The 23,335-nt window shown below is 44.6% G+C and overlaps 1 protein-coding gene across 6 annotated transcripts in view; it reads left to right on the top strand.

Moving 5' to 3' along the window:
- Positions 1–23,335, top strand: part of Bicdl1 (BICD family like cargo adaptor 1) — an 83,186-nt gene that overhangs the window by 39,229 nt on the left and 20,622 nt on the right. For 4 of the 6 annotated variants that reach the window (XM_029477604.1, XM_029477601.1, XM_029477605.1 and 1 more), the window contains exons 3-5: positions 18,457–18,573; positions 19,497–19,508; positions 21,322–21,468. In XM_029477604.1, the coding sequence (XP_029333464.1) occupies positions 18,457–18,573; positions 19,497–19,508; positions 21,322–21,468 (276 nt within the window). The remainder of the gene's footprint in view (positions 1–18,456; positions 18,574–19,496; positions 19,509–21,321; positions 21,469–23,335) is intronic. The other 2 variants (XM_029477602.1, XM_021163032.2) reach the window with 1 other exon arrangement.

The following is a 23,335-nucleotide window of genomic DNA, read 5'->3' as shown; positions in this document are numbered from 1 at the left end:
GGGGCTCTCTGTGGGTTTTTTTCCCCTCTGTAAGAAAATAGCATTTTGTTTAAATTCTGATTATTTTGTACAAAATGGATATATAACGGAGAGCTTCAGATTTAATTTATATAGAGTTTTGTGATAGTTAACAAGTAGGGCCAGGTTGACAAGAGGGGAGTTTTATACAAGTAATGGACAGGAGTTAATGATAAAATGTTTAATATCTAAAGATATATTTTCTCTTGCTAAAAATGGAATCCATTTTGCAGCTTTGAGATTTTTTTTTACACTTTGTTTTTCCCCTGTTGTAAAAAATCTTAAGTAGAAAATAACTCCATATGCTTATTTTCTCTCTGTATAACAAATGTGTCTTGTCTGGGCCTGTCCCAGTTCTGAGGCCTGGGATTGTGACTAGCAAGCCAAGCAGAGGCCCTGACCTTCTGGAACTTAGTCAAGGGCAGAGAGCTATCAATTCAATCACCAAAGAGTTGTATGTCAGGTGTAGTAAGTGGTACAGAGAAAAATTAAACATAGGAGGATAGCATGAATTCTGTACCTTTCGTTTCAAAATACCTTCATCCAGTTAGTAAAGGTCCGAAGTTTATTTACTGCGTAGTCCTGGAGGCTGGGAAGTCCAAGAGCGTCGTATCAGTATCTGCTCAGCATCTGACAAAGCCCCTGGCAGCCTGGTGACAGCAGAGGGCATCACAGATGACAGCAGAGGGCATCACGGGACAGCAGAGGGTATCACAGGGCAGTTGTACTAGCTCAGGGTGGGGTCTCTCTCCCTCCCCACCCCTCTTTTGGAAAGTATTCTTCTCTCATACAATACAACAGTTTCCCTTCCCTTAACTCTTCTCAGTCTCCATTTCCCCTCTCCCCTGTGTCCACTCCTGTCTGTCTCCCTTCAGAAAAGAGCAGGCCTCCAAGAGAGGCCCAAACCAGTAAACAAATGCAGCAAGACAAGGCAAAACCTCACACTGACACTGGACAAGGCAACTCAACAAGAGGAAGAGTCCCGGGAGCAGGCAAAAGAGTCAGAGACACATCTGTTCCCCTTGTTAGGAGTCCCACAACAATGCCAAGCCAACAGCCACAGCATATATATGGAGAGGATGTGGTGTAGACCCCTGCAGGGTCTGTGCTGCTGCATCAGGCTCTGTGAGCGCATGTGTACCCTACATAGTATATTCAGAGGGCCGTGTTTTCCTGGAGTCCTCCATCCTCTGTGACAACTAGTCTTTCCGTCCCCTCCTCTTCTACTGGAAACTCTGAGAGATGGGGGAGGGACCCAGTGGAGACCTCTAGTTTAGAGTTAGTCTCAGCCCCTCCCTCCCTCCCTCTCCACCCCCTCCATAATATCTGGCTGTGGATCTCTGCATCTACTCCAATCTCCTGTTAGTGGAAGCCTCTCTGATGACAACTGGATAAGGCATTGATCTATGAGTATAGCCAAATGAAATGGTCAGTGTGTGTGTGTGTATGTCCAGTCTGGTTCTAGGCTTCCAGGCAGTGTCTGGCATGGGCTCCCTCTTGTGCAGTAGGGGCATCAAGTAAAATCAGACTTTGGTTGGCCACGCCCCTAAGTTCTGCGCCATCATTGCTCCAGCACATCTGGCAGGCAAAACAGATTGTCAGTCAAAGGATTTGTGGCTAGGTAGGTGTCTGGTTTTCTCTCTGGGTTTGACTTTTCTGTGTTCAGTGAGCTGTTTGGATGTTGTCCTGGGCAACGGGGCTCCTGCTGTGAGTTTGCTGGGGGCGATCCTCTGTCCTGCCCTCAGCCTGGGTTGTTTGCAGATCTCCACAGTACCCCATCCTCACCCCCACTCCCACCCCCAGCCAACAACTCAACCGAATGCAAACCAAACCCACCATTGAAAGCCCTGCCCAGCTACAAGGATGGCCAGTTCAGACTTCGCCTCCTCCATTGCTACGAGTCCTCACTAGAATCATCTTTGTGGATTTTAGAAAGTTCCCTCTGAACTAGATTTCCATATCATCCCCGGATGCCTCCCAATTCCAGCTATCTTTCCTTGCACTCTCTTCCTCCACCTCTCCCCACTTCCTGTCTCCTGTTGCTCCCATCCTACTTGTCCCCAGTTCACCCACAGTACCTAGTTCCTTTTTCCAGGGAGATCCATGTGTCCCCCTGTTGCAGGATATTTGATTACAGTGTGAAGCCACAATTGTGTTATTTACCAAAAACCAACCAAACAAAAACAGCTTCTTTCTGGTTGTGGTGTGGCTCAGCCCTTAGCACACACCTTTAATCCCAGACAATGAAGGTAAAATTAGTTTGTAGAATGAAGCACCTGTGTTTAAAAGTGATGTCTAATTGAGTGGCAGACAAAGTGATGAATCAGAGAAAATTTTGACAGAATAGGATAAGCCCAACTCTCAGGAGAACAGAGAGGAAAGAGAGGCTACTAAAGAGAGAACAGTGCAGAGAGAAAGGGGGGGTGCAGTTTCACAGAGACAGGTTGAAGAGTGAACAAGCTAGACACAGGTAAAGGTAGAACGAGCCACAGGATGAGGAACCAGAAGATTAGAACAGACTGCCAAAGGTAGTTTGAGGCCAAGGAGAGCAATTCAGGAGAAGCCAAGAGAGAGAAGCCAGATTGACTCAGTCAGCTTACAGAGGAGTTTGGACCAGAACAGCTGAGTAAACCAGCCAGCCAGAGCTCAGGAAGAGCAAGGAAGGGAGAGCTGATTCCTCAGCAAGTCTCAGAGTCTGAAAACACTCTAGGCCTACAGTGATTGTGCAGGGTCAGAAGCTTCCAGGACTAAGTATAGGTTAGCAGACGGAGGCAATAAACCTCCAGGGTGAGAGTTATTCCAGGCAGAGAAAAATACTTTTATATCCACCCCTAGAGCCTTCCTCTGGACTCAACCTCTCTGGGTCTGTGGGTTGTTGCTTGATTATAATTTAGTTCACAGCTAATACCTACTTGTAAGTGAATATATACCATATTTGTCTTTCTGGGTCTGGGTTACTTCACTCAGGATGACCTTTGTTTTGTTGTTGTTGGTGGTGGTTTTTTTAGTTGCATCCATTTGCCTGCCGATTTCATGTCATAAAGAAATGCCCCATATTTCCCTTATCCATTCTTGGTTTGAGGGACAGCTAGGTTGTTTGCAGTTTCTGGCTACTACAAATGAAGCTGCTGTGAACACAGTTGAGCACGTGTCCTTGTGGTAGGATGGGGCATCCTCTGGGTATATGCCCAAGAGTGGTGGGGTAGTTGGGTCTTCAGGTAGATCGATTCCCAATTTTAAGAGGAATCATCATATTGATTTTCATAGTGACTGTACAACTGTGCACTCCCAGCAGCAATGAAGTGGGAAGTATTCCACATCCTCGCCAGCATGAGCTGTCACTTGTGTTACTGATCGTACCCATTTTGACAGGTGTAATATGAAATCTCATAGTAGCTTTGGTTTGAGTTTTGTTGCTGATGGCTAAGCATGATGAGTATTTAAGTATTTGTCAGCCATTTAAGATTATTGAGAATTCTTTTTAGATCTGTACCCCATTCTAAATTGGATTATTTGGGGGTTTGATGTCTAGTTTCTTGAATTCTTAGTTTTGGATATTCCACATCTGATAGAATTGGCTTTAAAAAGTAATCCTATTCTGTAGGCTGCTGTTTTGTCCTATTGACTTTCAGAAGCTTTTCAGTTTCATGAGGTCCTATTTATTAATTGTTGATTTTAGTCCCTGTACTCTTGATATTCTGTTCAGAGAGTCATTTCCTGTGCCAATACATTCAAGCTTATTACCCACTTTTTCTTCTATCAGGTTCAGTGTATCTGGTTTTATGTTGAGGTCTTCTATCCACATGGACTTGAGTTTTATGCAGGTTGATAAATATGTATCTGTTTGCATTGTTTTATGTGCATACATTGCAGTTTGGCTAGCACCATCTGTGCAAAGAGTTAATGTCAGTACTCCTCAACTTATGCCACAAAATAGAAGGAACATTGCCCAATTTATTTTATGAGACCACAGTTACCCTGATACCCAAACCACATAGAGACTGAACAAAGAATTGCAGACCAATTTCCCTTATGAACATAGATGCAGAAATACTCAATAAAATGCTTACATACCGAATCCAAGTACACATCAAAAACATCATTCATTATGATCAAGTAGGCTTCATCCCAGGGATGCAGGAATGGTTCAGTATCCTAAAATCCATCAATGTAATCTACCAGACAAACACACTGAAAGAAAAAAAAAACCACAGGATCATCTCATTAGATGCTGAAAAGGCCTTTGACAAAATCCAACACTCCTTTATGATAAAAGTCTTTCAGAGATCAGGGATATGGGCACAGACCTAAACATAATGAAGGCAATCTACAGCAAGCCTACAGCCAACATCAAAGTAAATGGAGAAAAACTCAAAACAATTCCACTAAAATTAGGAACAAGACAAGGCTGTCACTCTCCATATTCAATATAATACTTGAAGTTTCAACTAGAGCAATAAGACAACTGAAGGAGATCAAAGGGATACAGATTGGAACAAATGAAGTTAAAGTATCATTATTTACAAATGATTTGATAGTATACATAAGTGGCCCTAAAAATTTTACCAGGGAACTCCTACAGCTGATAAGCATTTTCAGCGAGGTGGCTGGATACAAGATAAATTTAAAATAACAAAACAAAACAAAACAAAAAAACCACTCAGTAGTCCTCCTATCTATACAGATGACAAATGGACTGAGAACAAAATCAGAGAAACAATACCTTTCACAACAGCCTCAAGAAATGTACCTTGGGGAAATGCTTACCAGGCAAGTGAGAGACTTGTATGATTAAAAACATCAAGTTTTTTGAAGAAAGAAACTAAAGATACCAGAAGATAGAAAGATCTCCCATGCTCATGGATTGGTAGGATTAACATAGTAAAAATGGTCACCCACCAAAAGCAATCTCCAGATTCCCTGCAGTCCTCATCAAATTCCAACACAAATCTTCACATACCTTGAAAGGACAAAGCACAGCTTCGTATGGAAAAATAAAGTAAGGACAGCTAACGCAATCCAGAACAATAAAAGAACTGCTAGAGGTCTCACCACTCCTGCTTCAGCATGTGCTACAGAGCTGTAGTAGTAAAAACTGCACGGCGCTGGATAAAAGTAGACACATTGATCCAAGAATCAAATTGAAGATCCAGACATAAATCCACACAACTACAAAGACCTGGGGTGTGCGTGTGTGTGTGTTCATATATATATAATATATGCTAGAAATACACAAATACACACTGGAGAAAAGGTCCCTTTCTCTTACAAAGCCTCTAATTCCATCTGAGGGCTACCATCACGATCTCATCTAATCTGATTTTACTTTTCAAATACTCGGCTTGTAAATTTCATCAGTGTGAATTTAGAGATCAGTTTTTACAACATATGAATTGGGAGAGGGCACACATTCAAACAATGATAGCAAATATAGGGAGCCTTTCTGGTGAGTGATGAATGGACCTTGTGAAGATTAGAGGAAGAATATTTCAAGCAGGATGGTAGTAGAAGGGCCACAGGATTGAGGACAGCAACAGCAAGAATGTGGCATATAAAAAGAGAAGAAAGGTAAATGTGGGGCTGGAGCGATGGCTCAGCAGTTAAGAGCACTGACTGCTCTTCCAGAGGTCCTGAGTTCAAATCCCAGAAGCCACATGGTGGCTCACAACCATCTGTAATGGAATCCAATGCCCTCTTCTGGTTTGTCTGAAGTCAGCAAGAGTGTATTCATATAGATAAAATAAATAAATGAATATTTTAAAAAGAAAGGTAAAGAGGGCTTTATGAAAGCTCAGCAGGCGAGTGTGTAAGAAGAAAAATAATTGCCTGCAAGCTGATCTCTGACCCCCTCCTCTAGACAGGTGCACGCGCACGCACACACACACAGATAAATAAAAATGTAACAATTGTTTAAAAGATGACTTGAGATGGGAAAGTAGCCATAAAATACTGTAAGGGCCTGGAGAGACGGCTCGGAGGTTAAGAGGATTTGCTGTTCTTCCAGAGGACCAGAGTTCGGGTTCCACACACACATCAGGCAGCTCACAACAACTATAACTCCAGGTCCAAGGATCTAGTGCCTCTTTCTGGCCCCTGAGGACACACACATAAAGATAAAGAAAATATTATAAGGAGTGTGTTGCATAAAACGAAAGCTTCTAGAAGTCTTGGAGCAGTCACATGACCTGACTTAACTATTGAAAGGTGTTCTATGGCCCAGGAGAATAAGCAGAGAGACCGATAACGTGACTGTAGCCAGCAGTGTAGGCAAGTAGTCCACATGGCTGGGTGAGAGTGGAGCAGGGAGGAAGCACAGGATGCTAGATATTTATTCACTAAATACTCCCAGGGTCCAAACATGCCAAGCACTGTTCTAACAGCAGTATAAATACCAGCGTGTCATTCTTTAACATTAACATGCCTCTGAGGTAAATGTCAGAGGTTAAATTCACAGGATTGTGAAGAAGCCGCAAGTAGCAAGGGATCTCATAGCTGTAGTGGTAGATCTGCCCAATCTAGGCTACAGTGGTTAGGTTGTGTCAGTCAGGAGTTTGGATTTTAAACACACTGAGCACAGTTAAGTAGCTGTGTTAAGTAGGCAGTCGCAGGTAAGGGAACCGAACTTCAAGGGACAGGCAAAGCTGAGATAAGTTGCAAAAGAGATCTCGAAGCATTCAGGAAGAAATACCAATCTGATGTTTGTTCTGATGGTGAATCTGACCAGAGGCCGATATGAGGACAGCCTGTCCCCTAGGCCACCGCCCTGTGGTAGCATTAGCTTGGGCCTTAGCCTCAGTTACTTTATAAAACAGGATGAATTCTACTTCTTCCATAGTATCCTTAGGTAAAATAACAAATGTTAAGCAGAGCAGTGCTTGGACATAGAAAATATCTCACAAAACTTGAGGCCAGCAACATGATCTATGCTGTTAGCATGAACAGTGTCTTGAATGTACAGCCTGTTCACATACTCTTTGGTTTGTTTAATGACAAGTTCCCCAAAAATTTCAGGCTCCACACAATGGTGAGTGCATTTTGCCCCAGCTATGCGGGAGGCTGAGGCAGGAGAACAGTTGAGCCTCAAGGTTTTGAGGCAAGCTTTGAACAATAGCAAGATCCAGATGCAAAATGGGGGAGGGAGTCTGGGAGTGTAGCTCAGTGGTATAGCATGCCTGAGACCCTCAGTTCTATTCCCAATGTGGTCTTCCTTCCCCAAAATTCAACTCCCATCTTCTATCAAATGATAATGACCTTGTAAAAGAAAGGATTTTAATTGACAGTTTCTATAGAGGGCACAGGGAAAGAATTTGAGGGTTCTAAGTGTTAAAAGTTTCCACATGCAAGAGCAGTGTGAGGGCACGAGCAGAAAACCCACGGATTAGTCCTGGGTAGTTTACATCAAAGCCTGGAGAAAGTTGGCTCGAGCCTATGAGGACAAACAGTACCCTGTACCAGTGCCGGGTCATTGGCATCAGATGGAATTAGCTCTCTAATACCCTGGGGATACTGCTGGGACCTTGCTAAAGGGGCATTTCTGGGACTTAGATTAATCCTGTTTCTATTTTCTACGGTCATAGCTGGACTGACTGACTAATCATTTAAAGTATTGAAATCTCATCTCGCACAATTTATTTCGATTAAGGAACCAAGATGAGTTAGAGACATAGTCTCTGCATTTATGTGTTGGTTAAAAAAAATACCAAGTACAAGTAAATAAGTTAAAAAAAAGTGTTCTTACTCCTTAGCCATGTTTTAAGTCTAGTTAAGTCCCCTGGAAAGCTATGTTGACTGCAGGAGAAAATTTAAGTACTCGCATTTTCCTTGTTATTATTTGGCACAGCCGTGTGTCTCTGTGACGTCGTTGTCTTCGGGTGAGGACCTCGTGTTCTCCATAGATCGCATCTGTTGTGCACCTCCCCAGCCTTCCTGTTGATTTTGGAAAGTTTCACAGGCATTTCCATACCATCCTCTTCTGAAGGCGCAAACTGTTCATGATCCAGGAAGTCCACTGTATTTCCAACCCTGAGGCACCAGGTTGTATTCTGAGGACTTCCCTTCCATTACCTCCTGACCCTTTGGGGCTCCTCTTCTCTGACTGTCGGGGCTGTTAGAGAAGGGCCAGGACGGATTTGAGCTGCATTAGAGCTGAAGTTCCTTCTGTCCTCCGTTGGTCCCTTTGCCCCATTGTCATGGCTTGCTCAATCTCTGTGAGACCGGCGCTTGTTGCTGCATTTTATAAGGATGAAGATTAAAACGGTAATGTCAACGACAGCATCTAACCTTAGTTTATGTCTCTGGCACAGCCTCCGGAGGGATTCCCTCAGCCCTGGATCAGGCAGAGTTGGAATTTCTGAGGTTACACAGTACAGTAACTGTTAGAGAAGAAAAGTCACATTCTTTTTAAATACTGTGTTTGGAAGACATTATCCCCACAAGAACTCAGTCATAATTTACCTCTGTCTGCAAGGAAAGCGGATTAAGTAAGTAGTGTCCCATCTATGCTGGAGTTAAATCAAGGCCAGACCAGCAGATTAGCACAGAGGATTGTGGTATTGATTATGTAAGTCCTCAGAAAAACCTTACAAATCTTTTCTCTCAAACCTTTTTTTTTTTTTTGGTTTTTCGAGACAGGGTTTCTCTGTGTAGCCTTGGCTGTCCTGGCACTCACCTTGTAGACCAGGCTGACCTCGAACTCAGAAATCCGCCTGCCTCTGCCTCCCAAGTGCTGGGATTAAAGGCGTGCGCCACCACCGCCCGGCCAAACCTTTTTTTAAAAAGGCTTACTTATTTGTATGAATGTTTTGCCTGTGTGTCTGTATGTGTATACACCACATATATACCTGGTGCTGATGGAGGTTAGAAAGGGGCATCAGATCCCCCAGAAATGGAAGGAAGATGGGCACCAAACATCAGTACAGCCACAAGTGCTCTTAACCTCTGAGCCAGCTCCTCAGCCCCTTCTCTCTAAATTCCTATTTATTTGTGTATTTATTTATTTTTATAAACTATCAAGAGGGGTCTGATAGTGAATGATGGTCTTCTTTCATAAGTGAAAGCGGACTAGCATGTGTCCTTTTCCCTCAGTGGATGCTTGGACTGCTGCGGCTCCTGGTCTCTGACACTGAGGGGTTACCTCAGTGATGGGGAGTCAAAGAATGGTCATGACAGAACTGCTACTATGTTCTGTGTCTGAAGCTAGCTCAAATCAAAACCAGAGTAAACCAGCCTTCTCTCTCTCCAGGGTATACACGTCTTAAATGTCAGAGTGGCTTTCACGCATACTGCTTCTACACAGGGCCACAGGCCACAGCAACCTCATCAGGTCTTTCCTGTGAACTCACGTGCATTCCCATGCTAGAGCACTGGACATTATTCTAGAGCAGGAATTCTTACCAGCCCTGACAAGCATCTAGAACATGGCTATTTGTTTTTTAGCCCCCACTCCCCAAAAAAGGAAAGAACATGAAATGGAAGCCAAGAGTTTACTGGCCTGGCCCTCACACATGTTCATGCCTTATGCTGATAAGTCTGTCTCTTTTCACTGTGCCTCAGTTCCACACTTGCAAATTTAAATTAGTGGCTTAAACCAGATCCTACCAAGGTTTCAACTTTTTCAAGTTATGTATGTTCTTTATAGGAAATATCAGTATTCTATTTCAGACTTTTACTTAATAATAATAACTGTCTGGGGCTGGAGAGATGCCTCAGCAGTTAAGAGCACTGACTGCTCTTCCAGAGGTCCCGGGTTCAAATCCCAGCAACTACATGGTGGCTCACCACTATCTGTAATGGGATTGGATGCTATCTTCTGGTGTCTGAGGACAGCGACAGTGTACTCATACAGTCAATCAATCAATCAATTTTTTTTTAGAAGTAGGAATGATTTAAAATAATAATAGCTGTCATATACTACATGCTTAATCTGCACCAAACATCTTGTGGTTTTTGTTTTTCAATGCTGTCTTTCATACAGGGTAATCAGTCACCTTTCAGATAGGGAAATTTGTATAAGTAGTTGAATGATTCTCTCAGAGACATGTAGCTGTGTATTTTGTTCTTCTTTCTCTTAAGCTAATTATCATACTTTGCCTTAGTCCTGTGCTTAACCCACCTGCTAATTTGTACAAATGTGTATTCTTTGTTCTGCCTTGGCTGTTCCACTCCAGCTGCTAAGACACAGGGAGACTCTGTGTATGTTCAGAGTGGAAGATTTTTCAAAGTAAACAATGTTGCTCTCTGGTGTTGGCTGTGCCTGTTACATCTCGTGATCAGATTCCCTGTCAGGACAGTTCTTGATCTCCATCTCTCCCAGGTTACCTACAGGGTTTTTGTTTTTTTAATCTCCTAAATTGATGTCCTCCTATGATTTTACCTATTTTTTAAAAGTAAAAAGTTTTATTTTTCCTTGTTAATAAAATGGCACCACTGGCATCCAGAAGAGAAACAAGACTCAGACATCTTATGGGAAAAGGAGTATGTATACTCTAAAGAGAGACGGTATAGATTCCTGAGAATACTCAGATATTACAGAGAGTATTCAGTGTGTTTTATACTTATCAGTAGTTATGCATAGTTGTGTAATACACTGTTGTATTTCTTTTTTTAACATACACACACACACACACACACACATATATATATATATATATATATATATATATATATATATATATATAAAAATAATTATTTAGTGTATGTGTGCTCTGCTGCATATACAGCCATAGGCCAGAAGAGGACATCAGATCCCCCTTACAGATCAGCCACCATGTGGTTGCTGGGAATTGAACTCAAGACCTCTGGAAGAGCAGCCAGTGTTCTTAACCTTTAAGCCATCTCATCGGACCTTACACTGTGGTATTTATATTTGCATATAGGGAGCCAGAGAGATGGCTCAGCAGTTAACAATACCTGAAGCTCTTATAGGGAACCAGGCAGGATTTAGTTCCTGGTATCCATGTGATCACCTGTAGTTCCAAGGGCTCTGACACCCTCTCCCAGCCTCCATGGTTACCTGCATACATGTCCACATAGTAACATGCAGACACTCATACACACAGAATAAAGATAAACCTCCAAAAGATAAAATAAATGTACATATGATGTGTGAAGAGAGCAGGGTAACTGGTTTATCTGTTTCCACATAAATTGTTTTTGTATCAAGAACAAGCAAAAGCTGTTCCTTTAACTTTGATGAAATATTCAAATAGTCACTGTTGGCAACAGTGATTATCTTCTTATAACAGTAGGAGTTATTCCCTAACTTCATCCCATGTCCACTTACCGGCCTCTCTCTTCCCCAACACCCTTGCTAACCTCTAGCAATCACTGCTCGGCCCCTGCTTCTTGGAGATCAGCATTTAAGCCTCCACCCAAAGCCCACGTGTGCAGTGCTTGTTTCCTGTGCCCGACACCCGTCACTTACATATCTGAGCGCTCTCTACTACTGCTGATGACAGAGTTCTGTTACATAGTGAATACCATGATACCATGCTATGTGTACATACTGATTTTGTCTTCAGTTCATATGCTGGAAGTCAAACCTAGACAAGATTGGACACTTACCTCATGTTCTTCTTTCCCTTTCCCAGCTTCTTCCATGTCTCCCTGCCTTGCTACCTCTCAGAATCAAAGCCTCCTTTTCTGTCACCGTCACATACACATGCACACATGCACACATGCACACAAATACAACCTGCTGGGTCTGTCTGCTGTTGCTTGTGTGTATAGGGTTACAGGCCTGACCACTTGGTATTGGATAAACAGTAGAGGGCTCATCCCTGGAGAGGACTCACTTTCCTGCTCCCAGCAGTCCTTAGCTCTGATTGCCCCTTTCCTGTTAGCACACCTATCGACGTTGCCCCTGTTAGGTCTTGTTTAGGTGATCATATTGTTCCACTATACGGGACGCTTCCCTGTCATCTCTAGAAGACACAATCCCACAGCAAATTTCCTGGTCCTCTGGCTCTTAGTAACCCTGCATCTACTCTTCAGAAATGTCCCCTGAGTCTTGGGTGTCAGGTTGTTCTCTGCAACAGTCTGTCTATTGAAAAGAGAAGGATGGTTTGGTTTGGTTTGGTTTGGTTTGGTTTGGTGAGGGCTTAGAGCTGTACTGATGTATGTGTATAAGGATAGATATGTAGAATGCTGTTAGGAGTTATGCTGGTTTAGAAAAGTGATGGTTCTCCTCTAAGGTCCAGGACCTCACTAGCCCTAAGTAGTTGACTAGATTTTCAGGACCAGGAATGATTTCCCTCCTGTTGAGCGGATGTTAAGTTCAATTAGATAGGTATTGGTTACTGCTGAGATATAAATGCCACTATTGCATCCCTAGGGACAACAGTGGCTCAATAGACTCATATCTGTGGATACTTGCTCCCTAATTGGTAGACCTGCTGGGACAGGATAAGAGGTGTGTCAGTTTTGGGCAGGCTTTGAGGTTTCAAAAGACTCACAGCATTCCCACTGTGCTCTCTGCCTCTTGCTGTTGAGGCGTGAACTCTCAGCTGGGTTGCCACTGAGCCTTGGAGCTGGAGGGTCCTGCCTGTATGCTCTGCAGCTTGAGGGTTTCAGGTTGCATGTTGATCCACTTATAGTTAATTCTTCTTGAAGGTGATAGGTATGGGTCTAATTTCATTTTTCTAGCACCTTGTGTTGAAGATGCTCTTTTCTCTAGTGCATGTTTTGGATCTTTGTCAACTATCCAATACCTATAGCTATGTGTACTCATGTGTGGGTCTTCTGTTTTGTTCTGTTGGTCTACAGTCTAGTTTCAATGACAGTAACATACTGCTTATTACTATGGCTCTGTAATATGTCTTCAAATCTGGAATGGTAATTTTTCTAGCATTATAGCTTTTACTCAGGATTGCTTTGGCTAGCCAGGATCTTGTGTGGTTCCAGATGAGGTTTTAGGATAATTTTTTTCTATTTCTGAGGATAATGAGATACAGGTTTTGATGGAATTGGTTTAAGTGTGTAAGTAGTTTTTGGTAGAATGTGGGCGGTCTTTCCATTTTCTAGTATCTATCTCAATCTTCAGAGATACGAAGTTTTCCTTGTAGAGTTCCTTCACCTCCTTGGTTAGCTTTATTAAGTATTTTACTTTCTTCTAGGACGTTGTGAGTGGGAGTGTGAGCATGAGCTCTTCCTTAGCGTATCTGTTGTCAGTGTATAGGAAAGCTGGTCATTGCCAGTTGATTCTGTGTTCCACCACTTTGCTGACATTGTTGATCATTTCTGTAAGCGTTCTCATGGACATTTTAGGATCTCTCACGTATAATAGCATCTGCAAACAGGAATACTTTGATTTCTTCTTTCCCTATTTGACTTTCTCTAGTTTCCTTCTCTTCCTTATTGCTCCCGTTAGTGCTTGGTGCTCTGTATTTGTGAGGGGTAAGGATAGCGGACAGCTCTGCCATTCTAGTTTTAATGGGTTTGTTTCCAGTTTTCTCCTTTTCAGGAGGAGGTGCCAGGGGTTTTCCTGGATAGCCTTTGCTATTAGGGCTATGTTCCTTCCAGTCCTGTGCTATTTAGGCCTTTTATCATGAAGACACTTACATTTGGTTAAAGGCCTTTTCAGCCTGTGTTGATAATGTGATTTTAGTCTTGAAGTCCTGTTTGGGTTTATTATTATTATTATTATTATTATTATTATTATTACATTTATTGACTTGTTGGCCAATATGTTGAACTATCCCTGCATTTCTGGGGTAAAGTCAACTTGGTCACGGTAGATAATCCTTTTTATTATGCCCATACTGATTTATTTACAAGCCTTTTTGTTTCTTTGTTTGTTGTTTTTTGGGCGTTTTTTTGTTTGATTTTGGTTTTTGGTTTTTCGAGACAGGGTTTCTCTGTGTAGCCCTGGCTGTCCTGGAACTCACTCTGTAGCCCAGGCTGGCCTCAAATTCAGAAATCTGCCTGCCTCTGCCTTCCAAGTGCTGAGATTAAAGGTGTGCACCACCACCGCCCGACTACAAGCCTTTTTTTTTTTTTTTTTTGAGAATTACTTAATGTGTGTTCTCCAGGGATATTGGTCTGTAACTCTTTTCCTTACTTTGGACTTAGTTGGATACTGTATTCAATTGTAGAAGGAGTCTGGAAGTGTTCCTTCTGTTTCTACTTGTTTGAATACTGTGAGAAGGATTTGAAAGTCTGGTAGCCTTGTGCTGTGGATCTCTGTGGGCCTGGGCTTGTTTGAGTCTCCCCACTTGTTACAGGTCTAGTTAGGTTGCTGTTCTCCTTTTGCTTTAACTTTAGCAGTTTGGATAAATCTAGAAATTAGTTTATTTCTTTGAGATGTTTCCAACTTAGTGGAATGCATGTTTTTGTTTTTGAAACAAAGTCTCATTGTGTATCCCTGACTAGCCTAGTAGTCTCTGTGGAAACCAGGCTGGCTTCAAACTCAAAGAGATCCACCTGCCCTCTCTAGTCCTGGGTTTAAAGGTGTGTGTTGCTTTCTAGACCCAGTGTGGGAGTACATGTCTGTAAAATATTCCCTTATAATCCAAATTTCTTGGTGTCTGTTTCAATATTTCTGATTGAGTGGCTGCCTCTCATTCTCCCCTTGGTTAGTCACGTCAACTGTCTGTCAATCTTCTTTATGTGCTCAGAGGATCAGACCTTAGAGTCATTGATCCTTTGTATTGTTTCCAGTTTATTATTTCTGTTCTTTTTTGTTATTTCTTGCTATCCCCTGGATTTTGGGTTGTTTTGTTGCTTTTCCCAGGTTCTTATGATTTATCATTAAGTCATTTATCTGTTCTCTTCCTGGTTTTTTACATAGGCACTTTGAGCAGTGCGTTTGCTCGTAGCCTGCCTTTAATGTGCCCAGAGGGTTGGTGTGTTGTCATTTTCACTTAGAGTGTTTTCTTTCTTGATTTCTTCACAACTTTGTGCACTCATGAGAGCGGTTTGGTTTGTTTTGGGTTTTTTCTGTCTATTTTATCCTTGGATGCTGATCAAGTATATGGCCTTTGGCTTTTAGGTGAAATATTCTGGATACCTGTTAGTCCATTTGATGTATAATATCACTTAATTCTGATATCTTTCTTTCTTTCTTTCTTTCTTTCTTTCTTTTTTTTTTTTGTTGTTGTTGTTCAGATGACCTATCTTTTGGAGAAAATGGAATACTGAAATCACCTACTGGTTATGAATTGATGTTAATCTGTGTTTTTAATTCCATTAGTATACTTTTATGAATTTGGGCACACCAGCATTTAATTGTAATGCTGTATGAGTTAATTTCTTATTGGTGTGATAAAACCCCATGATCAAGGTAACTTTAAAAAGAAAGCATTGGATTAGGCATGGGGTTTCAGAGGATCAGGGTCCATAATGGCGGAGGGATGGCACGGTGGGTGGCAGGGACATCCAAGAGCTCATAACTGCCAGCTGAAGCAGGAACTGCAGGCACACTGCGGATGATGTGAATCTTCCGAAACCGTAAAGCCTGCCCCAGGGACTTCCTAATCCTTCCCAAATGGTCCAGCTGCTCCACATACTCAGAGCCTGAGCCTGTAGCAGCCATTCTCATCCCATGCCCCTGCCTCCAGAGTGCTGGTATTAAAGGCTGTACCACCACTGCCTGTCCCATTTTTTTGTTTTCTTTTGGTTTTGTTTTGTTTTTATTGCCTGTTCTTGGGAGATTAAAAATCTTTGCAGACTAAGAACTTGAATTATTTTAACTTTGGGATTTTACATTTGATCTGTTTAATTTTTTTGTTTGTTTGTTTTTTTGGTTTTTTTGGTTGGTTTTTTTTTTTTTTNTTTTNTTTTNTTTTTTCGAGACAGGGTTTNTCTGTGTAGCCCTGGCTGTCCTGGAACTCACTTTGTAGACCAGGCTGGCCTCGAACTCAGAAATCCGCCTGCCTCTGCCTCCCAAGTGCTGGGGTCACAGATGTGCATTGCCACGCCCAGTTGAATATGTTTATAATTTAGAGGAGAAACACAGAGATTAAATGACTCATTTAATTTATGGACATCATATGGAAAGAATGAAAAGCTGTTTGCTCTTTACTTTTTCCATGTCACCTTCTGTCGTCTCTTTAGAGAACCTGCTAGTACCTAGCTCAGAGATGTCACAACTCACTGTGCAGCTAAGGCCTTCATGATGCTTCCTGATACTTTGATCAGAAAACAGATAGAGCCTTAGAGAGGAGTGTAAGTGTGTATACACACTTAAGAGGTGATTGTGTGTGTGTGTGTGTAGCTAATATTCTTTTAGTCATATCTAAAGATCTGAACTTGATCAAAATAGGGACATAGATTGTTCAACAGGCTAAGATGCTTCCTACTAAGCCTGACAACCTACGTCCATCCCTGAACACCCCCATGGTGAAGAGAGACTGAACCCCTTCTCTAGGGCAGTCCCATTGAAGCTGGTTACCCCAGGAGCGTTCCTCGGGCCGGCTGGACTGGAGAGACTCACCCTTCCCTGAGTTACCCCAGGGCTTTACAGATCTAAGTGTGTTTGAGGGGAAGAAGAGGAAAGAGGAGGGCACGCTCTCTCACACGCAGAACCTGACTTTAGATGTGTGTGTACACGGCAGGAAAAGAGAGGAGAACACTTGGGAAAGGGACCAAGGGAAGGGTCTGGGTGTGGATGTGTACAGAGCACATGATAAACACACACGGAAGTGACATGAAGAGCCCAGGGTTGTGTATTCTTTAAACAGTATTTTTTTTATCTGAATATTTCAACCTCCCAAATTTAATGAATTCACAACAAGCAGTCAAACTGTAGTGTGTGAGAGTTTTAATGATGGGCCCTCCATGCCATTGTAAGAAATTTCAAGTGTGCTAAATAAAACCTCTTGGCATTTAAAAATGGCTTGCCCATGTGTGCAGTGGGAGTAGGGGAGGGGGGTAAAGCTCCTTCAAACTGTGGGAGGCAGGATTGCAGCCCAGCTCTGAGGGCAGCCCAGGACTTATTCCCTCCTGTTGTCCCTGGTCTGTGGCAGCTCCTCTCCCTCCTTCCCTGCATGTGTTCCTCCTCAGAGGTAGCACAGGAAGTGTCCCCACAGTCGCTGCCTTGGTAAAGGTTACTGCTGTGACTTCCACGGGAGAAGGTACCTGTTTGATAGTGCTTGAGAAATCTAAAACGAGCTAGCAGTAACTGAAAGTAAGCTTGAGTTCTAACAGAAAGGGTGTTTGCTTTGGATTTACCCTGCTTTGTGTTTTTTGATTTATTATTTAAAAGGTAAAAATAGAGAGTCTGGCTGCTAGGCGTGGTGGCGCACGCCTTTAGTCCCAGCACTCGGGAGGCAGAGACAGGCAGATTTCTGAGTTTGAGGCCAGCCTGGTCTACAGAGTGAGTTCCAGGACAGCCAGGGCTACACAGAGAAACCCTGTCTCGAAAAACAAAAGAACAAGACAAACAAACAAACAAAAAGTTTTCATTTAGCAGAAATATGTTAAGACTTATATGTGGTTCTCTAGTCCAGTGAGGTAATATATGCTAAGTTTATGGAACCAAAGCAGGAGCAAAGATAGACAACTGATGACATTCTTCTTGAAGGTAAAAAGAGCTGTTAGAGACAGACCCTTTATGGAGTGCCTCACGGAACAGCTCAGCAGACACCTCACCAATGTCATCCCCCCTTCTCTGAAAACAATTTCTAACTATTCCAGAGCATGGTGATCTTTCCCTCGAGCTTTCTCAGCTCCAGCACCCTCAGATTGATCACAGAGTGCCCTTGCTGGGCTCTGTGGCTTTCCTCTGACAGGGCACCATGTTGGGCTTCCCCTGGTGACATCAGGCTCTTGTGAGAGGTTCATGCATGACCAGGGAGACCTTGCTTCAGATCACCTTTGAGGACCCCAACCCAGACAGCTGGGAGTGTCACAAGTGTCCCTCAGAATTCATGTTCCGATCCATACTATACATGATGGGGAGCTCTAAACAGCATTCATGTTGAAGAGAAGCCATACAACAACAGACAAGGTAAAAAGATGTCTGTAGTGATGGCTGGGGAAATGGAGGGGAGGGGCATGATAGAGGATTCCTGAAGGGGCTGAGGGATCTGTAATCTTAGTGCTTAGGACTGGTGCAGGAGGGTTGCTGTAAGTTCAGCCCAGCCCAGGCTACACAGTGAGGCCTGTCTCAAAATAATCAAAAGCCCAAGGCAGAAGGTAGTAAGGCCATTTTAGTGTTGTAAAACATTGATACTTTCTTACTTTAGTAGATACTTTGTGAGCTTCTGTATACAGAATGATGCTGATGATAGCTAGCATTCGAGGGCTGACTTGTTTCTGGACCTGTTTCCTCTGGTCAGTGAAGTAGCCTCAGACCTAGGCTGTCATTTATGGTGAAAATGGAAACCAACACTCACCCTAAAGTTCTGTGGGACACACGTGCAAAGAGAGACTTGAAAATCACAGCAGACTTCTCTTGCACACTCCCTTTGATCCATTCTGAAAACATCTTGTCTCTTGCAGGCATCTGAAGTTGAGAGACAGCTCTCCATGCAGGTCCATGCTCTCAAAGAAGACTTCCGGGAGAAAACTTCCTCCACCAACCAGCATATCATCCGGCTGGAGAGCCTGCAGGCCGAGGTGAGTGAGCCCCTGCGTGGCCGCGCCTGAAACTGTCCTCTGGGTATTTGGATAAAGAGTCCTCTGGGCTTGGCAATAAACCCCCTGCTCTCTAGAAAAAGTTCTGAAACATCCAAAGAGACGTTCCTGTGAGAACCTAAGTGGGCACACTTGCTCCTTGCTCCTGTGGGCAGCCTGTTGTCTGGAAGAATAAAGCTGTTGAGAGTTACAGCTGAGGGAGTGGAAATCAGGAATGACCTACTTTTTACTGAACAGTTCCTACAGGAAGCACCTTGCTGGTCTACCACACACAACTGAGGAAGGATGTTGCCCCCTTCTTCATTCCTCTTAGGTCTAGCTCAGTACACCACCATGTTCCAGGCATCATACAGAGAACTCTGAGTACTAACTCACCAGAAGCCCCACAGAGTAGAACAGAAACCTCTGCTTTATAGAAGAGGGTGACAGCAGATGCTGTTGAAGAGTTAACAATGAGAATACTTTGTATGATACCTGAAACGTGGTGGTAGTGTAACCTGTTTGAGGCCAGAGCATGGCAGCAAGGGTTGTGCCACCGGCTAGACCAGGGCAAGAGGAATGTCGTGCTTGTGGAGTGGTCCTGTGAGCAGCATGGGGTCTGCACACAGAGCAAGAGTCACACCAGCTGAAAGGGGGCTCTTCCTGAGGGCAGAGCCCACCTGATCCGCTGCAGGGACCGTCATCCCTTTGCCTGGTGAGACTCTGAGAGACAGTGCAGAGCCAGACGGCAGGAACCCCTGACCTGTGATGAAGGGCTCAGCCATCGTGCTCAGCCCAGAGAAACCTTCCCTGCGTCATAAGTGACCTGAGGATGTTTTTCCTAAAGTCTGTCAATATCTTCTCTTTTCTGCCTCCTGTTCCCCTCTTTCCTCCCTTCCCTTGGAATTCCCACCGATATTGAGCAGCAGGTCCTTGAAGTAAGTAGAGATTGCTCCCGTGGGTTCGGCATGCCTGTCTGTGACCATTCGTGTGCATGACTTGCCATTCTACTGCCCTGCCAGGCGCTCCCGCCTCCAAGCTGCCTGCCTTCCTCTTTGCTCCATCTGTTCATTCTCTCTAGCCCCTCAGGAACCAGTTTCCCAGGAGTGTTTACTGCCAGATCTGGTCACAAGTCTTAGGGTATATAGGGGTCCGGTGAGGAAGTTGGCACCCTAGTGCCAAACCCTGGCTTTGTCTAGTGACACTGCTGTTTGAAAGGCCAAGCTGAGAAATAATTCCTTTAAAATAAGTAACTTACTTCATAAAACCTGGAACCGTAAGTGTATCTTAAGGGCCAATTATATATCAGAATCCTATTCCCCTGTTACTTTACTGGAATCTGGGAAACCATGATGATCCACGGGACGGAGAATTGAAAGGTCAGAGGGCACTTACGTGAAAATGAACTAGAGTGAAAATCCCCTGTGCATGGGTCAGTGAGAGGAATAGTGGGCCCATTCACCGCAGGGGCTTGCTCCTTTTGGTCTCTTACCCAGGTGCACACTTGAGAGACAATATTTCTTTGTTTGGATAGACACCCGATCTCTCTGGACAAAGGCCATATACCTCACTTCCCCAGGACAGCATCCTATCTGATTGCTTGGTGGCCAGGGAGGAGCTGTGCCCTGAGCACAGCTCTGATGCAGAGTGGGAGCAGCCAAGAGGCTGAGGGGGGAAGGAAAGGCCAAGCCCAGAAGACAGAGATCAGGCCAAACACTTTTTAAATTTCCACTGGAAAAGTGTTGAGTTGGGTCCCCATGATGTACACTAGGAAGAGCCTTAAGACATTCGCAGGTTAGAGCACAGAGAAGGAAAGCATCCTGACCATGACTGGGGAGAATTTACGAGCATGCAGGTGTATCAGAGATCATTGTGGCAGGGAACTAGAATCGGAGAAACAGGCTGGGTGAGGACCTTCGGGTCTCTAGAGGCCTTCCCTTCCCCCAAAGCCAGGGCTACTTGGGAAAGCTTTCTGGAGCCCCTGGGCATGGTAGAGCCCTGGATTCGGCTTCCTCACAGCAAGCCTGGAAGCCAGAAAAGACTAGGCATCTCTTTCCTCAGTTCTCTCTCTGACACTGAAGAGAGCGGACATACCTTACAAGAGATGCGTGTGTCTTGACACTGACTTCAATGTGCAAAATATCCAACACTTCCCATAAGGGAGATCGTTGCTTCTTTTCACAGATTCTTGTTCAAGTTAACCATGAGGCCATTGTCTCATTCTTTCCAGGGCATGGGCTGATGTAGACACTCTATCTTCTGTACCCTTCTGGCATCTCATTAGCCAGGGGCCAGGGTCTGAGCTGGGATGGTAGCTCCAGGCAGTGGGAAGAGAAGGCGGAGAGCCTGTTTGCAAGAACACAGCACCTAGTAGGGAACTTCCTGGTGCTTGTGACTTGAGGTGTAGGCAGATCAGGTGCTGTGCTGCCTGGCAGGGCTGAGGTCAGGCAAGGTGGGGCCTTTTCTGACTTATCTCTGGAATTTACAGAGCACTGACTATCCACCCTTCCTCTGCCTGGCAGCCCACATTCTGGCTTCCCCTGGGCTAACTCCTACCCCTTCCCAGTCAGCTTTCTAAAGGGGAGGGCCTGTCCCTTCAGCCCAGGATTATACAGCTCTCTTCTCCAAGACGAACCCCAAGTCTCTGGGCACAATATCCAGAGACACATATCTCCATATCTGGGGCTAGTCCCTCCTCCTACGCTCAGCCAATAGAACTCTACACCATCCTGTGGTTCTCCGTCTTTTCAGATCAAGATGCTGTCAGATCGAAAACGGGAGCTGGAACATCGGCTCACCGCCACCTTGGAGGAGAATGACCTGCTTCAAGGGACTGTGGAGGAGCTACAGGACCGGGTGCTGATCCTAGAAAGGCAGGGCCATGACAAAGACCTACAGGTACTGGGCAGAGAGGCTACTGCATAGAGCTAGGACCAGACAGGGGTGGGGATGGGGCATGGGGAGCAGGTGCTTAGCCAAAAAGGAAAGGCTAGCGCCACTGCTGGTGGCCAAGTAGGTGACCCTGAGATCTCCACATGGGTCTTAGACTTCCCCAGGGAACTCTAGCATGCCTGTACCTGGGTAAGTAAGTGTTCTCAGATCACCCCTTCCTTCTGTGTGCTCAGAGCCACTGGTCCTGGAGCGGTGTCACACAGTTCTCTCTGGGCAGTTAATGCGGAGCACGCGGAGTCTCCTGACCTAGCTAGCTAGTATTTGTGAAATCTATGAGAAGATCTCAGAGGAAGCCCATGGACCCCACTCTCGGCTCCAGTGCCCTCCCCTGCCGTTGCCGGCACAACACAGAAACCAAGAACCCAGCAGGCATGCTCAACTTCTGCCCATTGCCAGAAAGGGCTCAGGCCAAGCCCTTGGTGAGCCTAACTGATGTTTTTAACTTCCCTAAGAGAAACTACTTCTTAGTCATCTTTGCTCTTGTTTGGGAACTGCCACCAGGCTTCACCTAAAAACCCAAGCTCAGACTTGGAAGAAATAACCTCCAAAACAAAAAATAATCTCCCAGTCTCCCCAGAAATATGGGGCAGTATCTGTCCCCCGGGTGCTTTGCTGGGCTGGTTCTGTAGAGTGGGTGGGGAGAGTCCAGTGGGCAGTGTTGGTATCATATGTGGGTCATCTGTTGGGCAGGTAATACTGGAATGCCAGGTGAGTCCCTACCCAAAGACCAGGCCGCAGAGGCCTCACTGGGTTCAGAGGAAAGCTGTTCAGAGGTTCTGATGTGAGATGACATTTTAACTAAAGCCAAGCATGGTGGTACATGCCTACGATGATCCCAGCACTTGTGAGGCTGAATAAGGAGGAATTGGAGTTCAGCGTTAGCCAGGGCTATGTAAAGTTCCTGACCAGGCTAGGCTGTACTGAAACTGTCTCAGACAATAAACAAGAACAACTTCTGAGTCTGGAGTCCAGCGACACACAGCACCTCGCAGAGTCCAGTAACTCACAGCACCGCGCTGTCTGTGTGAGCTCGGCTGCACCAGGCAGAACCTCTACAAGGGTCGTCTAGCAGGGTTTAAGTTCTCCTTGGTGATGCTTTTGTTCCTTCAACTCATCATTTTCCAGATAGTAGGGCTTCAACAAATGCTGACTAGAAATGGGTCTGGGATGTAGTTCTGTTGTTGGGGGCTTGGCCAGAGAGCAGAGACTCTAGTTTCTATCTCCAGTACCACAGAACAGAGAGGACAGTAGAGGAGAAAGTGACGTGACGCCAGTCCTAAAGCCTTCCAGCAGGTTCTGAAGTGGAGAGAAGTGCTAAGGCTGCTGTGATAGACAGCAGAGATGACACAGGTCACTTTCTAGTGAATGGAGAGCTTTCATATTCTTCTCTAAAGCCTACAGAAAACAAATCATTTATCCCAAGGCATATACCAGGTCCTTGATGGAATGCAGACTAGAAACCTCCCCCCTCCACGATAGCTGACTCGCCTGGTGCTCATTTGCCCTTGCAAGCCCTCCGTGGAGCAGCCTTCAGATCCCCAGGAAGCACTCTGAGACAGAACAGAGAGGGGGAAAGAACTACAAAGCCAGAAACTGCCCTTGCCAAAAAGAAACTTTGAGCCTAGCATGAATTTGCAAATCAGAATGATGTCTCCTACCTAACTAGGAACCGGGAAATGAGGGGGAAGAGCGAGAACCTCTGGGACCGTCAGCGGGCTGTGTCCTGTAGCATCAGGAACCCAGCTGAGGCCACACACTCATGCAGGGCCGCCAGCAAGGCGGGACGACGGTCCACCCTTTTTGGAGAATCATA

This window comes from Mus caroli, chromosome 5, assembly GCF_900094665.2.
Source record: "Mus caroli chromosome 5, CAROLI_EIJ_v1.1, whole genome shotgun sequence".
Classification (NCBI taxonomy): domain Eukaryota; kingdom Metazoa; phylum Chordata; class Mammalia; order Rodentia; family Muridae; genus Mus; species Mus caroli.
Note: the sequence above shows the minus strand (reverse complement) of the source record. Positions and strands in the feature narration are given on the sequence as shown.